The 19,750-nt window shown below is 42.5% G+C and overlaps 1 protein-coding gene across 4 annotated transcripts in view; it reads right to left on the bottom strand.

Moving 5' to 3' along the window:
* Positions 1–19,750, bottom strand: part of WNT5B (Wnt family member 5B) — a 125,016-nt gene that overhangs the window by 10,096 nt on the left and 95,170 nt on the right. For 3 of the 4 annotated variants that reach the window (XM_039357781.1, XM_039357536.1, XM_039357613.1), the window contains exons 2-3: positions 12,053–12,192; positions 10,718–10,965 (exon numbers count right to left, since the gene is read on the bottom strand). In XM_039357781.1, coding sequence (XP_039213715.1) covers positions 10,718–10,965; positions 12,053–12,192 — 388 coding nt within the window. Of the gene's footprint in view, positions 1–10,717; positions 10,966–12,052; positions 12,193–12,388; positions 12,978–19,750 lie in introns of those variants that run through there. The other variant, XM_039357701.1, reaches the window with a different exon arrangement.

The raw sequence follows: 19,750 nt of genomic DNA, 5'->3' as shown, positions 1-19,750 counted from the left end.
GGGAAGCCAGATTCACCTAACCACTGTGTTACTGCAGTGATTCACTTAACAACTGTGGCAAGAAAGGTCATAAAATGGGGCAAAACTCACTTAACAAATAACTAAATTAGCAACAGAAAAGTTGAGCTCAATTATGGTTGTAAGCTGAGGACTATGCCATTTTGGACAGGGAATTCTAGATTCAAAATAACTGGAAGGAGTCAGATTGGGAAGATTGTTCTATCAAATTCCACATGTCACTTATAGCTCAAACATATTTCATCTCTCCTCCCATAATTACTTCAGTTTCTTCCAATACAAAAACAACCTTCAGTTCTCCTTGGTTTTGTGCTAACAACAGTTAGACTGGTACTTTGAAAAGAAAGGTACCATCTGTTACATCCACCAATCCTCAGAGTATTATCACGGTACCATTCCTCTCTGAAAAGACATCCATACTCAGACTTTTGGGAATTGTGACTACCAAAGAGATAAATGAATTGAGATGACCTTTCCCCTGAATAAAACAAATGACTGAACTGGAGTTAAATAAACCTTCCATTCATTTTAATCCATATATCTAATAGAATAATGATAAAACTACTGTATATAACTATATAAGACAAAAACATTTTCCTTAGTACTTAAAGAGATTAGAAAGAAAGAAAATATACGAGTGGGAAACAAGACTGATGATGGACATGTTTCAGCCAAACCAGTGCAATGCAATTTCTGCACACTAGAATGAGACTAACTTCCAAAAGATGATATAGGAATAGGCCCAGTACATTCCATGGAACTTCCTCCCAAACAGTAAGTGTATAGGATTGCGCTAATGAAAGCAATATGATACAATAGTGAAAAGGTTGCACTTAATTGGGAAACATTACTGGTAGATATAAAACCTGGCTCAGCAGCAACATTCATAGATAATAAGAGGCAAATCATTCACAATTAAACCTGCCTTTCAGGAATGCTGAATGGATAAAAATATCTTTCTGAATTCTGTGTACTGTATGATTGTGTGTGTGTGTGTGTTTGAGAGAGAGAGAGAGAGAGAGAGAGGAAGAAGAAGAAGAAGAAGAAGAAGAAGAAGAAGAAGAAGAAGAAGAAGAAGAAGAAGAAGAAGAAGAAGAAGAAGAAGAAGAAGAAGATGATGATTCCAACTCACATTTATATCTTGAGGGGTGTGACTGCATAACTAATAACGATCTACAAAATCTCCACTATTTAATGTTAACAGCTGAAGAAAGGTTGCTTTCTATTTTCAAATTTCTTTCAGGATTATGGAGCCAGGGTGTATAGATGCAAGGGAAAGTTAGAAATATAAGAAGAGAAAGCAGGAGTCATGTTCTATTTGCAACATAGATGCTTTGTTTCTAAATAGCTGTTGTTGGAAGTCAAAACTGAATCAGTTACAGATATGAAGCAGTTACCAACAGATTTGGGGGAACCAAAAGATTTCCAAGATGGTAAAAAGGTATAATAAAATGCCCTCTCTAGCATCCAAGGAAGCTCTTGAGAGATTGCTCTCAGGAATAAGAGTTCCTTGTGCCAATTTATTTTGCTTATGGATTGTACAATATGGGAGGAGGATGTTAGAACAGGGACAGAATTTTATCTTTGAGGTTTTGTCACATGATGCAGATGGAATAGGCAGAAATCGGAAACTGCCAGTAGCTATAGCAAATGTCATGACTGATCCAAGTCAGAAGCTCCAAATGATGAATGATATTTTTTGTTTAAAATGGAAAAGATGCCCTCAAGTTGTGTTTAACTCTTAGTGACTGCAGCAATTCAACCTTGTTGGCAGTATTACAGACACAGATATATATATTTTTTACTTCCGGTGCTAATGTTCAACTCTGGGATTCCAATCCAAGTGCTATATTTATGGTAGACCTGCTTAGCTTCTGAGATCACCCAAGGTTGACTAGCATTGTAACCTGCTGAATCCATATAGAACAGTGGTTCTCAACCTGTGGGTCGGGACCCCATTTGGGGTCGAACGACCATTTCACGGGGGTCACCAAACAAGGCTGTCCGTCATTTTTTTCCCCCTTTGGCCACGCCCCTGGCACCCGGTGATGTATAAGTGGTTGGGGGTCACCACAACATGGGGAACTCTCAATATCTGCCTATCCCTTTTGGATAACTGTGGAGAGTTATTCCATTTCGTTTACATATCATTCTAATTTATTTAGCTTTGGTTTATTACCCTGTGTGAATTTAGTCAACTGTAGTTTATAATACATTCAGATAATTATGGTTTATCCAAACCTGGCAAACTATTTCTAACATGTGATTTCCAGTTACTGGGTTGAAAATATTACATTAGGATCAGTTCAGCAGTTCGAATCTTACAAGGTTGACTCCGCCTTCCGAGGTCAGTAAAACGAGGACCCGGATTGTTGGGGGACAATATGCTGACTCTGTAAACTGCTTAGAGATGGTTTTCAAGCACTGTGTAGCGGTATATAAGTCTAAGTGCTACTGCTATCAGATTGTAACACTGTGTACAAAATAACTGATAATTATCTTTAACAAGTATAACAAATTGGCACCTAACAACAATCTCAACTAAGTTATAGATGCACTGCAAGAATATGAAATTTGATGTTGAAACTCCTATCAAACTTCACATTAGCGGTGCTAGTTAGGATAGCTAGAACTCAGAAAACCCACTGCCAACAAACATAGATAGGGTTCAGTGATTGAAGCAAGACTAAGATTCCAAACCAGCCCCATGAAGACAAAAAGAATACTATGAAGTAGTAGCAAAAATCTCTACTTACTTGACAGATTGCCTCGATGACTGAAAAAAAATGGCAAAGACTTTTCTTGGTCTTTCTCAATAACCTTACAAAGCTAATCCTTTACACAGAATAAATATATTCTTACCCTCCTGATATTTAGTGACTCCTCAGATTCACATGAAACTAAACTAAGTGGGCCAGCCGCAACTAGATCTACTTAAAGCCATATTTGCCATAATCACAAAAAAAGTGAGGAAGGGGCATCCAGCTTACACTAGTATTTTTTTAATATTCAGTACTATTTCATTGATATATTTTATTCAATATTATGTGCAATGTTCTCTCCTTCATATTCTATGCTCACAGGAACCCTGAGTGGTTAGCTGATAAACAGAATGGCAATGACTGCCTAGAGCACAGGTGTCAAACTCGCCACCTCGTGACACGACATATTGCAACTCTTTTTGCATTGCCGGCAATGGGGTGGGTGCGGTAAAACCGGTCGCAGTTTGATACCCCTGGCCTAGAGAAACCCTGTAAGTTTCAGGCTGGGAAACTGAACATGTTGCTGTTAAATAACAGTGGAACTTGGGTGGGGGGAAAAAGTCAATGCATTTAATTCCACTGTGGCTCATCTCTTCATAGTTTCTCTCTCCAGCTTACAGAGATATAATAACAACAACAACAACAACAACAACTAGGAACTGCTTCCATCCTGCAACGATATCTGTAATACCATCAAACATCCACATCTGCCTACCCCAGGTCCTGGGTAAGGACTCGATAGGTAGACAAAATGCCAAATCCAGTCTGAACATCTGGCTGACTATGCGATGATCCATAATAATAATAATAATAATAATAATAATAATAATAATAATAATAATAAAGTTGGAAGGGACCTTGGAGGTCATCAAGTCCAACCCCCTGTTTCTTAAACCAGATCCCTCACTTGTGTTTTCTTCATAATTTGTAATCTATCTGATATCAACATGCTCAGCCTGATATAAATCCTGGCTGTTCCCATCCTGCCCAGATGCACCACATTTCACTCCAGTAATTGCAATTAACAAGCATCTTACAAGTACTTCGAATTCACACATACAGCTAACTCTAAATACATCTCAGAATATGTTCTTTTAATGCATGGAGATGCCTCCACAATAATGTATTGAAACAGCCATAATTAGCAAAGATTTTTATTATGTACAGATAGTCCTCAGCGTACAACAGTTTATTTAGTGACTGTTCAAAATTACAATGGCAGTAAAAAAAGTGACTTATGGTCCTTTTTCACACTTACAATCATTGCAGCATCCTCGTGGTAACGTGATCAAAATTTGGACGCTTGGCAACTGACTCATATTTATGATGGTTGCAATGTTATGGGGTCATGTGATCATCTTTTGCACTCTTCTGACAAGCAAAGTCAACGGGGAAGCCAGATTCACTCAACAACCATGATACTAACTTAGCAATTACTGTGGCAACAAAGGTCGTAAAATGGAGCAAAATTCACTTAACAAATGTTTCACTTAGCAACAGAAACGTTGGGGTCAATTGTGGTCGTAAGTCGAGGACTACCTGTATTCTGAACTTTCAGGGTACCTACTATAGGATCCTCTTACTAACTTATAGAACCATAAGAAGGCAGCCTCTCAAATTGTCCTCCTAAGACAGTGATGGCGAACCTTTTAGAGACCGAGTGCCCAAAAACTGGCCCCACCCCTGCTCCACCCCCTTGCCCCGCCCCTGCCCCTGCCCCACCCACACCCCATCCCCCACCCTGCCTGCCCGCAGGGCCACTCACCACTCCAGGGCCCGCCGCAGATTGCCCAGACAGCCCAGCAGCGCCATGGCATCCACGCCCCACAGCATCAACTGTGCGGGATGGGGCATGAGGGCAGAGTCTTGTCTACACTGCCTGACTGCCATGTCCTTGGCTGCACTGCTCCGTGTGGGCCACACTCGGGGGCAACTCTCCTCCAGGGGGGCTGCTGGTGAGGAGGGGGTCATGGGAGAAGCAAGGCTGGGGCAAAGGCATGTGTGCCCACAGAGAGGGCTCCGAGTGCCGCCTCTGGCACATGTGCCATAAGTTTGCCACCACTGTCGTAAGAGGTCAAGATTTTCAAACCTATGGGGGGAATTGGCAGTAAAGAGACTGGCAGTTTCTTGATTCCATTAGAACAGCCATTCCCTTATATTCTTTTGGGGGGGGACATATGGGAATTCTTACTAGATTTGTTTTGCAAAGAATGGCACGAGCACTATTTCAATCAATGTTGCATGCATCTGTCCAGCTATTGGCATCATCACACATGTCTGGTCAAACAAGAACTCCTGTAACAGCTAAAACACATAAAACTACCTGCTTCCATCTTGTGGTTTTATCTAATTCTTGAGTAAAAAAAAAAATCTATTCCAAAGAATATTTCAGTGATCCTTGAAACTTCGGTTTCAAGCAGTTGCTCATGAAGTGACCATAAGCTTCAAAATAGCTGACTCTGAGGGATCATCAACTGGTAAGGAGATGTACCATCAGTTTCCCAGATGGCTACTGCTAGGAGGAGAATGCAGACCAAAGCAATCAGACCAACAATCTGATGCAGCAAAGTTCTTCTGAAGATTTATGCTCTTATAGCAATTAAGCAGGTAGAACAGCCAAACAGAGTGGGCAACCGGTCTAATTTCATCCTCAAACTAATTTCAAAAGCCCTCTGCAAACAATTAGTACAGATCTCTGGAAAGAGCAATTTGTCTCTTCTCCAGCATCGTGCTGGGTGGGAAGGAAGTAAAAAAGAACAATGGGGATGGGGTGGTGGTGGTGGAATGGGATGTCCAAAAGAGAAAAGCTGAGTTCACATATCACACCAGGGCAGGGATTGCTCCAACATGGTTTATAAACCATAACAGCTGGGTTTACACAATGCTTTATAAAAAAAAACGAACTAAGCCACAATAAAGCTAAGTGTGATGTGCATACTAGTTCAGGGAGAAAAAATGGCAGTGGATGTGAGGAAGAAAGAGGGAAGATGGGTGTCCCTGCCAACCTGGGGCTCTAAGAGCATGGATCTCCTCCAAAGGACTCAGCAGAATGAAAGCATGCAACTTTTACAGTGTAGAGCAGTGGTTCTCAACCTTTTTAATGCCGCGACCTCCAACCGGTCGTAAGTCGAGGACTACTCAACTGGTGCAGCACCGTTTGCAGAATGGGACTTTTGGCGGGCTCAGCAGGGCAGAGATAGCCTGGACAATTCCTATTGGCTTTTGAAGGCCAACAGAATTAGACTCTATTCAAGAGAGTCTATTCTATTGGCTTTCAAAAGCCAATAGAATAAAAGGGAGTAGCATAGCTAAGGAAAAGGGGGGGGGGAAATGGCGGACTGCGTTGTTTGGCGACCCCCGTGAAATGGTCGTTCGACCCCAAATGGGGTCCTGACCCAAAGGTTGAGAACCACTGGTATAGAGAATATGTAACTGTGGGAAAGCTGTTGAAGAAAACTATTAATGAGACTAACTACATTTAATTTTGTGCATGTAACACTTCTAGAGTAAATCTGTAGTCCTTTACGAAACAGGGAACATGGACAGGATTTAGGCAAGCTTCTTTTGACTTTATATGTCCTCCCCTCAAGAGTTACTTCTGAATTAATCTTTGGGGACAAACATTGATTTTAAAAAATTATGAAAATCGTGGCTTTGACCATTTTTTTCACCCCTAAAATCTCTGTCGAAATAACATTAGGCTGTAGAGGCAGGGCGACTTTGAAGCACTTGCACTATAAGGGGCAGATTTGGGACCTAAAGTACAATACAAAATTGTCTCATCAACCAACCATCCGACATAGAAGTATGGGATGTGCATATACCAATAATGACAAAAGGGGAAAGATGCACATTTTAACAGAAAAGTTGTAAATTTGTTTGGCTCAGAAGCTAAGCAGGATGACTTGAATATTGGTAAATAAGCCAATTTTTGAGGGGGAGGGGATTTTGCTTTTAACAGTAATTGTCAAGTTTTAATTCAACCCATTGCACACTACGTCTCAATCTAATTTTTATGGCCTTCAGCCCAGATTCTAAACCAGGATTCTCCAAAGTAGTCAATGGTGAATGGGACTATCCATTGTTGTTGCTGTAGTAGAACAACAAACTTAACATAGTACTATTAAAGCAGTATTAAATTACAAATAAGAGAGAGAGAGAGAGAGAGAGAGAGAGAGAGAGAGAGAGAGAGAGAGAGAGAGAGAACTATGAACAATCTGAAACTTCATGAAGAGGTTGATGAGCTGAAGAGTTTGGGGGGGGGGGAGGCTCCTAAACTGTGTGGTCCACTGAGTTCAGTCCTCCACCAGGAGCAATCTGATCCCTGCTCAGCAGGAAAGAACAAAAAAAGCATATGGTGGGTTCATCTTCTGGCTCTGGCTCCACCTGCTACTGGTGTTAACTCTGCCCAACATGACTCTCTACAACCCTTAATAGACCCTAAAGAAATGCCGCCCTTTTACCACTCCATCTTCTAGGTTGCACTTACTAAGAGCAATGGAATTTACTTCCAAATAAACATACATAACATTCACTTGTGAATGTTTTTATGGCAGGATAGACCATAGAAAAGGGTCATTTTTTTCAGTGTTATCTACATTCTGCACATAGGAGGTTTTGAATTTAAATTACCCCTATGGGAAGGATACATTTAATAAGTCCTAAACTTACCTAATCCAATGTGAATCTCTCTGTGTTTACTTAAGTTTACTTCTTAGTCGCTACACTTAGCATTGTAACTTTATCCATTGTACCACAGCTCTAATCATTTACAACTCACAATATAAACAACATTGCAATTGTCTGCATACCCCCATACACATATACACGAAGTCAAAGTGCAGACTGAATATCCAAAGTCGTACTCCTCCTTGAGACAACAGTGCAAAAACAACAGATGTAAACATATCGTATATCTATTTACTTGTTGACCTTTTATTAAGCTCCAAATCAGCTGCTTTGGGTAGTTACCTTTTTCTGCTTCACATTAGCGCCAGCTCTGGATTGAGTAATGTGCTACAATTAATCAAACTGAGATACAATAGCCCTGAATAATGAAGTGAATTTCTAAGGGAATCCATTAAAGGGGCTTCTTACTTTGAGAAGCAGGGGAAAAAGAGGGAGCTGCATTTTAACACCTTGTTTTTATTATCCTTACACATCAAACCTCAGCCCCGAATTCTCCATTTCTTACCAGGGGAGAGTTGCATTTCAAAAGGACTGAGAACAATATATCCAGCTCACACCTCAATTCAAATTCTGCAATGACCTGTCAATGAGTGTCTTTTGCCACTTAGCAGTTGGCACCCTGGGGAAGTCTCAAGGTAGTGGATAGGGCTAGACTTCCTGCTGCCTTTCCTGGAGACGCACCAGCATGGAGAAGGCAAATAGCAAGGTAGTTATCGGGGCTGCCTCCTCCTTCCTGCCCAGGGCTGCAAGCCAGGGTATTTTTCCATTGGGGAAAGGGAACAGGGCAGGATCAATCAGACTATTCCAATGAAGGAGAATATAGCTCAGGATTGAAATGAGGGGGGTCCTTGGTGCTCTCTGAGCTTGGCTGTTTTGTTGCAGATGTTTCATCACCCAAACCAGGTAACATCATCAGCGCTGCTGATGTTACCTAGTTTGGGTAATGAAATATCTGCAGGAAGACAACCAAGCTCAAAGAGCACCAAGGAACCCTCAATCAGAAGGCTTCCAAAAAAGGTATTTCCCAGTAAGGCAGGTTCTCAGGTGAGATTGTAATTGTTTTTTTGGCTAGACCAGGGGTAGGCAACTGTGGCTCTTTTATGACTGGTGGACTTCAACTCCCAGAATTCCTCAGCCAGCATGGCTCAGCTTGGAGACCTCTCCCTTTCCCCTCAGCATGGCTGGCTCAGGAATTCTGGGAGTTGAAGTCCAGGAGTCATCAAAGAGCCAAGGTTGCCTACCCCTGGGCTAGATTAACCATTCCAGCAGTAGAGAGGAAAAAAGAAGGGAGTTCAGAAAAAGATTAGGTTTACTAATTTCATTCCTAGGCATTGCACTTTGTTACCCCCTTTTTATCTTCTTGCTCCAATTTTGCCAAAAAAGGACCTCGCAGAGCTAAGCCTTCTCCTTCTGATACAAGAACAATTCCCAAGTTGCTCAACAATGCCCCTGCTAGTTGGAAATTCTGTTAGTTGAGGTCCACTCGTCTGGAGGGGATTTAACAGGTTGGGAGAAAGTGACTCAGCTACTCAGAATACACTCTGATGCCAACCTTTCTTTCATAGTCTGATGACCCCCTACTTCACCTGAGGCAACACCAGAAACAATGAACCAGGCGATTCCTCAATGCCAGTTTTTGTTATGGAAAAATAGAGCAAAGCCTACATATGTAAGCTTAATGCTTTATCCCCATATGTGGCTTTCCCACTACTACAACTTTTTTCTTTCTTTCAACCTGTTGCCCCCACGTGTTTATCCTTAAGACAATCCCAGTATAAGAAACACAAGGAATTTCTGACACGCTCCCTCTTTCCAGGAGCTTTTTTTAAAATTTATGGTGAATTAAAGTGAAGTAGACAAAGCCCAATCCTAACTGTGAAAACAAAATTTAATATACTGTGGCTAAGCCTTGGAATGCTCGGGCAACAGTGTGCCTCAAAACCAAGTACAAAGTGCATTTTTGCTACCCATGTAGAAATCAAATCTACCAGTATATCTTCATCAGTATATTCTCCAGCCCATCTCATTTTAAAAGGCTGTAGTAAACTTTTAATTACTCAGTAATTAATGCTTTCTGAGAGCTCTTCAAGTTAGCAATAGATAAGAACATTGCTCAGATTGGGAAGATTATGGTCATGAAAAGTGATTTAGATAGTATGCAAACAAATGCATCATGCTGATAAAGATAAGAAGGTGCCCTCAAGTTACCCTCAAGAGACAACCATGCATTTTTTTAGGAATATGCATGTTATCACTAGAAGTCTCCTATTAGCTGACTTCATTCTTACTACAACTTTTCCTTCCATCATTTAAATTTCTTAAGACTCTTGACAGAAAGCAAAAGTAGTTGTTCTACACAACTGAAACAAGTGAGAAAGCAAGTGTTTAAGCCATTTCAAACAAAATAGTTCCTTATTTAAAACACACCACCTTCAACACTCGTGGAAATGATCATGGCCGGGCACAAGAGATCAATGAACTTTCACTAATTCTTGAATCTAACAAGGTGGGTTGACCCATAATTTTTAATACTGCATCTTTTATACCTCTTTTACAGCAACAGAGACCTGCTTTTGGGGGAGGTGGGGTTTGCAATTCCTCACATCTGGAGAACATCAAGCAAAGTCTGAGACTCTAATGAAACAACAGTTCAATTTGGCATTGCATGATTTAATTAGAGATTAAATTAGGGATTTATCTGTCCCCAGGAGTGCTCATTTTGATGAGTCTAATTCATTCAAGCTCTGCATGAAAACTTAGCCTCTTACTCTTAGGGCAGATTTTCCGTCTCTACTCACTATTTATGCTACCTCTACCTTGACAGCTGTTCTATTTTCACAGGAATGCCACCCAAATTGCTCTACTTCATCCCTGCGCTCGGTCTATTTCTCTGCTTCCTGCTTCAGAAACCACTTTCATTCCAACTGGTTTCACTTGACTTTTGAATCTCCATGCTCTTATGCAACATTACTTGCAATCCACTTCTCATCTGTGTACAATTTAGTTTTCTGAGTGTCTCTTGTCATCACGGTTAAGTATCTGCCACTTTCCATCTAGCTTTGCTACTTCCTTCTAAAATATTTTCCAACCAGAGTTTGCTGTTTTTTTGTCCTTACAGTTCTACATCCTTCTGGCTTTGTTCTCTGTGCCTCCAAGCCATTCCACCTCAGATGCCTTCAGGCAAACCTTCCATGAACCTCAGAATGGCCATCAGTGTCCTTTGCCTCCTCACTTTTTCCTTCACTTACCAATGCTCATGACTCTGCCAAAGACAGATGTGTTGTCCACTGTGCTGCAGTTCCATCGCCTCTGCCTGAATTGGAATTGACACTCTTTGATGGCGTTCTTAGCCCCCTCACCAATGTACATCATGTGTTCCTGGTATAGTTGGCACAACTTTCTCTGGCCTGGGGACAGCCCTGGTAGCTGGCTACACACTGGCTGGGCTCCAATGATGTAGATCTCGGGTCTCTGGATTGGATTCATAGCCAGTGACCTGGAATGAGGAAAACATTGTCAAGAAATGCCTTTGGCAGTCACTTTTGAGTGGTAAGACTTTGTCTCTCAGCAGAACCAGGGCATAAAGACGTAGACCTTTCCAAACACCAACAGAATGGTCAGGAGTGAGGAAGCTAAGATTTCCGTATTTAAGGACAACCACATAAGTGCCTAACTGGTTCATCTTTATTGAATCACATCAGCTTCACCATGAGATGGATAATTAAATAGAGCTTTGTCCTGGAACTAAGTAGCTGAATTAACTCTCAGCTAAGGATCTTTCGCACAAGTTGAGGGCCTGTCATACCATTCAGGGAAAGCCGGCTTTGACTGTGAGCTTTGGGAAGCTTCTTCCCAGGCTACAGTCCAGCAGCCAGTGAATCTGCTCCAAAGCAAGTTACCACTAAACTGTTGCCTCTTATTTTGGGGGCATGTAAGAGATTCCCTAGAATCAATAGGAAGGTGGTGGCAGGGTGCTCCAAGAAGTGGAGAGGGAGGGGGAGATCGAGGTTTTGGGAGTGCCTCATTCTCCAGAGGGAAAGAAACGCACAATCAGTTATTTCATTTTATAAACGGCAATGCTTCAAAAGGGCAAGACACTGATTGGACCCCCGGCGTGCAGCTCGGATTTCTTTCAACTGAGAAAAGTAGAGAAAAGCACTTTTTAGAGAGCCTCATTTTCTCCTCCCCCCCCACTCCCCAGGATGTCGGCATCCCCTTTTGGGACTTGGGTCTTTCTTCCACCACCACCACCACCACCACCACCACCAGGAGAAAAGAGAAGAAGAAGAGAAGAGAAAAGAGAAAAGAAAAGAAAAAAGAGAAAAAAAGAAGGGACCAAGGGAGGGAAAGAAAGAAAGAGAGAAAGAAAGAAAGAGAGAAAGAAAGAAAGAGAGAAAGTGTGTGAGAGAGAACGCGAAAGAAAGAGAAAGAAAGAAAGAAAGAAAGAAAGAAAGAAAGAAAGAAAGAAAGAAAGAAAGAAAGAAAGAAAGAAAGAAAGAGGGGAAGGGAAGGGAAGGGAAGAGAAGAGAAGAGAAGAGAAGAGAAGAGAAGAGAAGAGAAGAGAAGAATCCGACCCCACTCACCACCAAGAGCTGGCTTCGGCCAGGAGCTGCGTGTAGCCGCAGAGGAGAGCCAGGCGGAGGAGCAATCGCATCCCAGGCATGGTGCGCTTCCCGCGGCTCTCGCGCCTTTGCCCGGTTCGGCTGAGACTCAGCTGGGATCCCTGCAGGACAAGAAAGACAGGAGGGAGGGGAAGAGTCAGCCGAAGAGAAAAGCGAGCGAGGGGCAGCGACGGCGGCGGCGGGGGGGCTTGAGTCCGGCGAGGGGGAGGTATCTCAGTGAGAAAGCTCGTGGCGTGCGCCCCCTCCTCCCTCGCCTTCCTCCGGCCAAGGACTCCCCCCCCCCCCACACACACGCACCCGGTCCGCTCTCATCTTCCCCACGCCCAAGCCCAGCCAGGTTGGGCGGAAAATCCGTAACTTTCCCGCACTGGGAAGGAAGAGGCCAGAGGCCAGTATCCGAAGTAGCGCTTCGTAGTGGGAAGCTTTCTGCACAGGAGAGGTCACGCCCTCAGCAGCACATTACACATGCTCAGAGGCAGTGGGTTCCCTTGCCACCAGGGTTAGCAAGAGAAGAGGCAGAGTCAGGGAGGGAGCTCCCCATCTCTGGGTCCAGGAATGGTGAGATCATTCATAAAGTATGACATGGCATAGATCAAAGGGGCTGGTGGGGAGGGGGGGGAAGTGCTGACAAGGGAGAGATGGATCTGGTCTGAGTTAAAGCCAGCAAAAAGAAAGGTAAAGGGGGCCCTTTCCGGTATGATTGACATTCTGATGATTTTGGAAGCCATTTTCGAGGTGCAAGGACCCTCTTTCAGGGAAGAGGGATGCTAGGTTTTGAGTTAAGGCATCCGCATGCCCTTTTAAACAACCAGTTACTTTAAAAAGCTGGTACCACCCACTCCCATTTTCAGACTCTTGCTGGCATGTGTAATAGCACGCCAATGAACAAATTGTGATGACCAATAACATCAACATGCAAAGAGATTGGAAACGTCTAGTAAGCCAGATTTTTAAACAGAACTGTAGCAAGCAAACGTCTAGCTTTCTATGCACTTAAGCCTGCATTTTCCTTCTCTGAAGCTCAAGACGCTTCTGGCTCCTCTTTGCTCTCATAATTATCCACAAGAAGAAGGGGAGGCGGAGAGATCGCGTCCCCGTTATTCTGACACACCAAGTGTTGGGCAACCAGCACAGATCCTTCCAGAAATCCACATACTGGCTATTCCTTCCAGAAAGTGGGGAGAAGGAAGATCAGACAGATATACCGCCACCGGACAATTCAAAATTCTCTCTCTAGCTGGGCATTTCAGTAATTGATATGATTACAGTGCATCTCTCTAACCAGAGCACAGCAAAGAGCGAAAGCAGCAAACATCCTGCTGGCATGTTTATTAAGATTTGTGGATTAGAGAGCACTTGCATCCGAATCAGCTGGATACCTGAGGCTAGTCCTGACTTAAATCAAGTTCTACCAAAGTTGCTGGCTTGAGTATACAAACAGTCGGTTGGCCTGGAAATATACAGTATTTATGGTGCGGGTTGCAATCCAGAAATTGTTCTTTGGCCTTCTTCTGGAGATGCTGAATTATCATACTGCATTTGTGTGCAGTCAAATATTCTAAAGACCAGCATTTCTTTAGATCCAGCCCTGACTACAGAGGGGAAGGAGGAGGAAGAGACCAACAGGGAGGGAGGAGGAAAACTATTCTTATTCCTTTTGTAGCTAATCATCAACCCCATCCCTAAAACACTGAGCGGGAAGCTGGAGGGAGATAATCTTTCCACACCACGTTTCTGCAGTTTACTCACTTCCATTCATACTGCCAGGGCTTCATTTGCAACCCAACCCAGGAAGCTATATTAATGTCAGGTCTCCCAATCCTAAACATGTGGATTTGTAACACAGACTAGAGGCTATCTAATTTGAATAACCAGCAATGTTTTGCCTTGTGCTACTCCACACTGCCAGATCAGCCAGAAAGTAAGGGGAGGAATTCTCAATTCAAAGGCAAGACTTATAGGAAAGCGCAAACCCTTCCTTTGCCCTGTTTAAAAATTAACCAGGAAGTGGGAATAACGTGGCTTTCATGATTTATTTTTGTTTGGTTCCATACCAAAGAGCATCCCTTTGTCAAGAAGAATGCTAAAGAAATATTTGCTTATGAAGCTGTGTTAGCCTTTATTATCAGTGTTGAGGTTAACACTATTTCATGTGAAAAAGATTATCTAGCCATCTTGGCAAAGGATCCACTTTGAAAGCTTAGTAAATTGGATCCTTTAACTAGTGGAAGAGTTTAATGGCATCTGAAAAACAGATTTCTTGCAAGTTCAGCTTGGATTTATACTTTCATGGGCCCAAGTTCAGTTTGCCAATTAATCAGATTTATGCAATAAATATACAACTCTGGAAGATGCTACATCTTCCATGTTTCTTTGCTGTGGCTGGAGTTATACATATATACTTATATTATAAGCCTCAGTGTCCAGCTTTCCACAGAATGCTAAACCATAAATGGTAGTTTACAAATCACAGTGATAGATTAGCCAATCCTTCCATTAAGAAAATCAAATTATTCATCACAATACCTATTATGGTATTATGCAATCTGTCTAAAAAACAGTAAAAGACAGAAAAACTCTCTCCTATTAGCAATCAATACTTCTAGTTTCTAGTCTATCTTTTAATCTGTCAAGAGCCCCAGAAACTGCAAAGTTAAAGTACTTCCTCATAAGGCTTTTATTAGCAATTGTCCTGCCTTTTCCATGCAGCTAGGAAGAATGGACAGAAGCTTGTTGATTTCTGTTTGCAACCCTCCTTTATTTTCTGCACTTTTTTTCTTTTCTAAAGAATTAAAGAAAGGCATCTTTGCCTCACAATGTCTTTTGACTGGCTGGGCTAGGAGCTATCTACCGCATTTGGAAGTGTCTCTAATCTAAGAGATGTAAAGTGCAAAAAACTCAAATGAAATGTTTAATTAGTCAAATTTTGATTAAAACAAGACCCAGCAATCTTTTAAAGGTTAAAGTGTCAATAAGCATCTATCTCTCTACAACCTTCATTTGTATGTATTCCCCACATTTTACTTACGGTAGGTGGTATTACAAGACTTCTATGTAATTTTCACTCTCATTCATTTATTTGTTTGATTTTAGCCTGCTTTTATTTTTGGTGGATCAATCAATCAATCAATACATACATACCTCTATACCCGGTGAAAGACATTTTATCTGGCTTTTGGCTCAGATGTTCCTTCTGAGTTTCAAAGTGCAATTCATGCAATTCTATTTCACTCTTCTTGAGCAACCGCACCCACTGGAGATTTGTGTGTGTGCGCGCAACCACTATTGACTGAGCTTTCTTATCGCCAAAATCTGACAATCTGCTCACGTACTGTAATTTGGCATGCAAGTCATCAATCAAGAAGTCCACGAAAGATGAATTTCTGGCACTCAAACCATGCCAACAAAGGACAATATTTGTAGCTTGGGGTTGAAATGAGGGGTCCTTGGTGCTCTCTGAGCTTGGTTGTTTCTTGCAGACGTTTCATTACCCTAACTAGGTAACATCATCAGTACAAGAAAACAAGCAAGCTCAGAGAGCACCAGTTACCCCCCACTCAAATCATGATCCCTGCTGATTCTGACACTCAGGTTCATATCCTGTTTTGATGGTAGGGACATGACTTCTGCTACCCCCAGCCCTGCCCTGTGTCTCCATTGTATCCTCCCCACCACCCTGTGAAGTAGATTGGCTTAATAAGGACTATGTTTTTGCATAATATGCTAATAAAAAATAAACAAAACATGGCTGAAAGCATAATGTAGTTTGATTTATGAACCATTGTTTAGTGTGTTGTGCAAGCATTTACATAAACTGATTTTAAATCATCCATTGGGCTTCACGGCTGAATAAGGATTTGAAAGGGAATGTTCTCTGCCTGACACATTAACCCATGCACCACACTGGCTTTACAAAGATGAGACATCTAATCTCCATCTCTTATGCCTTCTTTAATATAAGTACTTTGGGGAAAAAAAGTCATGTCAATCCTAGGTAGAAATTGGGCAGGGAAATAATTGAACTTTTGCATACTCTTTTAGCATCTTCAGCCAGAAGCATCTTTAGCTATGGGGCTTGTAGAAACCATTGTCAAGGAAAGACCGATAAACCTGAGCCAGGTCCTGACTCCAAATGGGATCTCTTACAACTACTTATAATCAGTAGCTAAAGAATTTATGGACTATTTAATCCATGCCAAAGTAATTTTTGCCTTTTGGGGAGGAAGGGTGTTGAAAAAACAAGAGGACCTTAACTCAAACTCAGCCCAAATAAAGATTCCTAGCCATGGCATTGCCCATCAGGGAGCACCCTGAGATGCTTCTGCTCCACTTCCTGTTCCTGCTGGGGTTAGTGGTTATACTACTGTAAATGTGCAGCCTAGGATCCAAGAAAGGCAGATCAAACAGAGAAACCTTTGTCATGCACAGCCTTCCTAGAAATGACCTGGTCTCTATGGCATGGGAATAAAAGCTCTCCTACAACTCCTCCCCAAAATAAACCTTCTCTTCAAAAGGACTCCTTACAATACGCCTTCACACGCTCAATTCCACCCCCCACATATACACCCACCCCAACCCCTTAGGGCAGGAGGTCCATGAACGTAAGTAGTAGTAGAGAAAAGCAACCAAGATGGAACAGATAGGACTGGCACCAGCAGAGCTGAGTTTAATGGCTTTCAGGGAGGGTTTGCTGGCTGGGAAAGAGGAAAACTTCAAAGGCTTCTCTAATCCAAACAGCAGATCAAGTAAGCTTGGCTAGAGATTATTGCACACCACTTCCTAATGTCATCTCCACTCTATGTTGGGAGAAAACTTTCCTTGCATTTCTAAAACAGCCTTCCTCAACCACAAAAGGGCTTGGGGCAATTTTCCTCACTTTTCCCCAGGCTACCATTCGCCTTGCTGATTAAAACTGGGTTCGTGCTAAATCAGAAATAACAAGTAGCATTTCAGGACACATATTGTTGAGTTAGAGTTCCCAGAAACCATGGCCAACGAGAAAACTATGGTTCTCCAATGATACTGAGAGATGTAGTTTGGCAACATCTGAAGTGCCACCAGTTGCCAATCCTGTCTTGCTTAAACAGAACTTAACAAACCATATCATAGCTTAACATGGCACAGTAGTACAGTCACAGATACTATACCTGCTTTGGAGTGAGGTGAGAGTCAACTGGAAACTAGCATAACCCTTGGCTCAACATTGAAACCAATCTCTTTTTAACACACACACACACACACACACACACATCATAGGCTGCTACCTAACCTTGTTTAAAACTGCCAAAGATCATATTCAGGAGTTGTTCTTGTCAAACTTATATTTTATCTATAAAGCTCACCAACTTGATGCCTCCTAGAGAAGCTGCAGCACCATCACCCATAATTCCCAAGACGTTTGGTAGGAAGAGACAAAGATCTGGCCTTGGGAAGGGGAAAGGAATGAGGAAACCATTAAAGGGGAAGAGGTCTCAGAAAAGATTACCGAGTTCTGAGAAAGAAAAAAGTGTGAGAAAAGCACTCAAAATGTCTCCCTGTGATTTTGGTATAATATTGAGGGGAAAAGAGAAACTCTGACAGGCTTTCAGGATTCTGATATCCCACCCTACAACATTTCCAGAATCCTGTTGTCCCGTTTTTTGAGCTGGTATACCTCAAAAGGCTGATACCCAATACATAAGTCAGGGTGGACTAAAAATGTCTGTGCTCCTGCAGAAAAAGCAGCTTATGGTTGGATGTCCAAGAAGAACAGATCCAATGTCTTTTCCTAATCTCCCTAGGTGCCCTGCCTGTTCTTCTTGAACCACACAGAAACATAGCCACCATAGAAACATGTCCACATGGACCAGGATACCCATCTTCCTAAATTAGTCCTGGCTGTTTTTTTTTTTTTCTTAGCACCAGTTTTTTTCCAGTCGGACATCTTCCCAGACCAGACCTCTGGCCAAGGATCTGTGGAAGTGACCTGAGCTTTAGTCAGCAGGTTCAAACCTGTTACCTTCCCCTTTCATCCCCCCCCCCCAACTTTCCTCTTCAGTGACTTTTGGTCTACAACCCGCATGTTTATGCTCCAGGTATGCAACCTCCTAAACAGCAGCAGCAGTGATCATCAATCACCCGCGCAGCAGTTCAGAGGCCGCTGAAGCAATTCTTTTTTCAATCTACAGCCTTCTGCTACAGTAAAGCTGTTGTTTGTTTGCACCAGGGCTTTGCTTCCTGGTTGCCTCTGCTGGGCTGTACCTGCTGCTCCTGGTGGCCTGCTCCACCTGGCAAGCAGATGTGAAACTTTCCAGCCTCAGAATGAGTCTTGGGACAAAAAACGCCTTGTATGGTCCAGCTCCCCAAAGGAAGGCAAGACAGACTAGCCAGATCCAGTAGGATCCATACGTGAAATGAGAAAACAGGGGCATGTTATTCACACCTTCTATATGCTGTGGCACTTTCAGGCTCTTCTCTCATTTATTAGATGGGTGTACTACAGGAGCAGAGAAGAGAGCCATGATTTTTTTTTTTTTTTTTTTGCTGCTGGATTTTTTATTTTAAAAAAACAAGTGATGGGTAGAATGGAAAAATTTGTCTGCCTGTCGCACAGTGAAGGAAACCGTGCGTTGATGGATGGTTTTTCCATGCTGAGCTTGCACAGAAGAGATGGTATAATGTCACTGAAAAAGAAGGCAAGTCCTTCCAGGTAAAAGTATGCATATGCTTTTATCTGTTCATAGATGTAGCAGCTGAGATTGGTTGTTATTCAAAGTCTTCAATCAGATAAGGGAGGCTAGGGGATCCTTCAGTCCTTAAGCCATTAAAGTTCATGGAATTGCTTAATACCAAATTCCAATTCAGGAGTTGAAAGACAACTCCCATTGGGTTCCTCCAGTGGTACAGACACTACAGCTCCCAGATTCTTAGTTGTGCTGAACCATAACTTTGGCCATGTTGAAGGCATTGGGCTGAGGAAGATTGAACATGGGGAAAATATTTATTTGCTCTATTTCTGAACTGCTCAAATCCTGTAACTTTGGGCAATATACAACAGAGAACAAACCATCCAAAGATATAGAAATAGTAAATTTATAATTAATGAATTAATTATACAACAAGAATATTCAGGTATAGAGGAGTTCCATTTACCCATCAGCTGAAATCAAAAGCTCATTGAAAGGTTACACAATGTTTTCACAAACCTTGAAGACAAGAGAATATGCCTTCCAAGCCTTTAAAGCAGACATGTCAAACACAAGGCCCGGGGGCCAGATGCGGCCTGCAAAGTGGTTTCATGCAGCCCACGAAGCCATCCTGGAAAAAGTAAGGGAACAGCCCCTGCTGCCTTGGCCCTGGCCCAGGCTGGCCGGGAGCCAATGTACAATTTTGTGGTGGCCATCTATGCTGAAACGCATTCAGTCTTAGCTCCACAAGGCTGTCTGGAAATAGCGAGGAACCAGCCCCTGCCGCATCGGCCCCGCCCCCTAGTGCATGCTGGGGAGGTGACACCTCCCCAGCTGCGTTTCTTGGCTGTTTTTCTCCGTCCCTCATCTCAAATATTTTCCCACCACTCTGTACTTAGGAAAGAAGGAAGGAAAGAAGGACAGGGAGGGTCTGAGGGAAGTCCTACCTTAGTCCTGGCCTGCTGCCCTTTCACCATCTCCTTGCCCCCTCCTC

Source organism: Crotalus tigris, unplaced genomic scaffold, assembly GCF_016545835.1.
Source record: "Crotalus tigris isolate CLP2741 ecotype Arizona unplaced genomic scaffold, ASM1654583v1 scf7180000017541.2806704, whole genome shotgun sequence".
NCBI lineage: Eukaryota > Metazoa > Chordata > Lepidosauria > Squamata > Viperidae > Crotalus > Crotalus tigris.
Note: the sequence above shows the minus strand (reverse complement) of the source record. Positions and strands in the feature narration are given on the sequence as shown.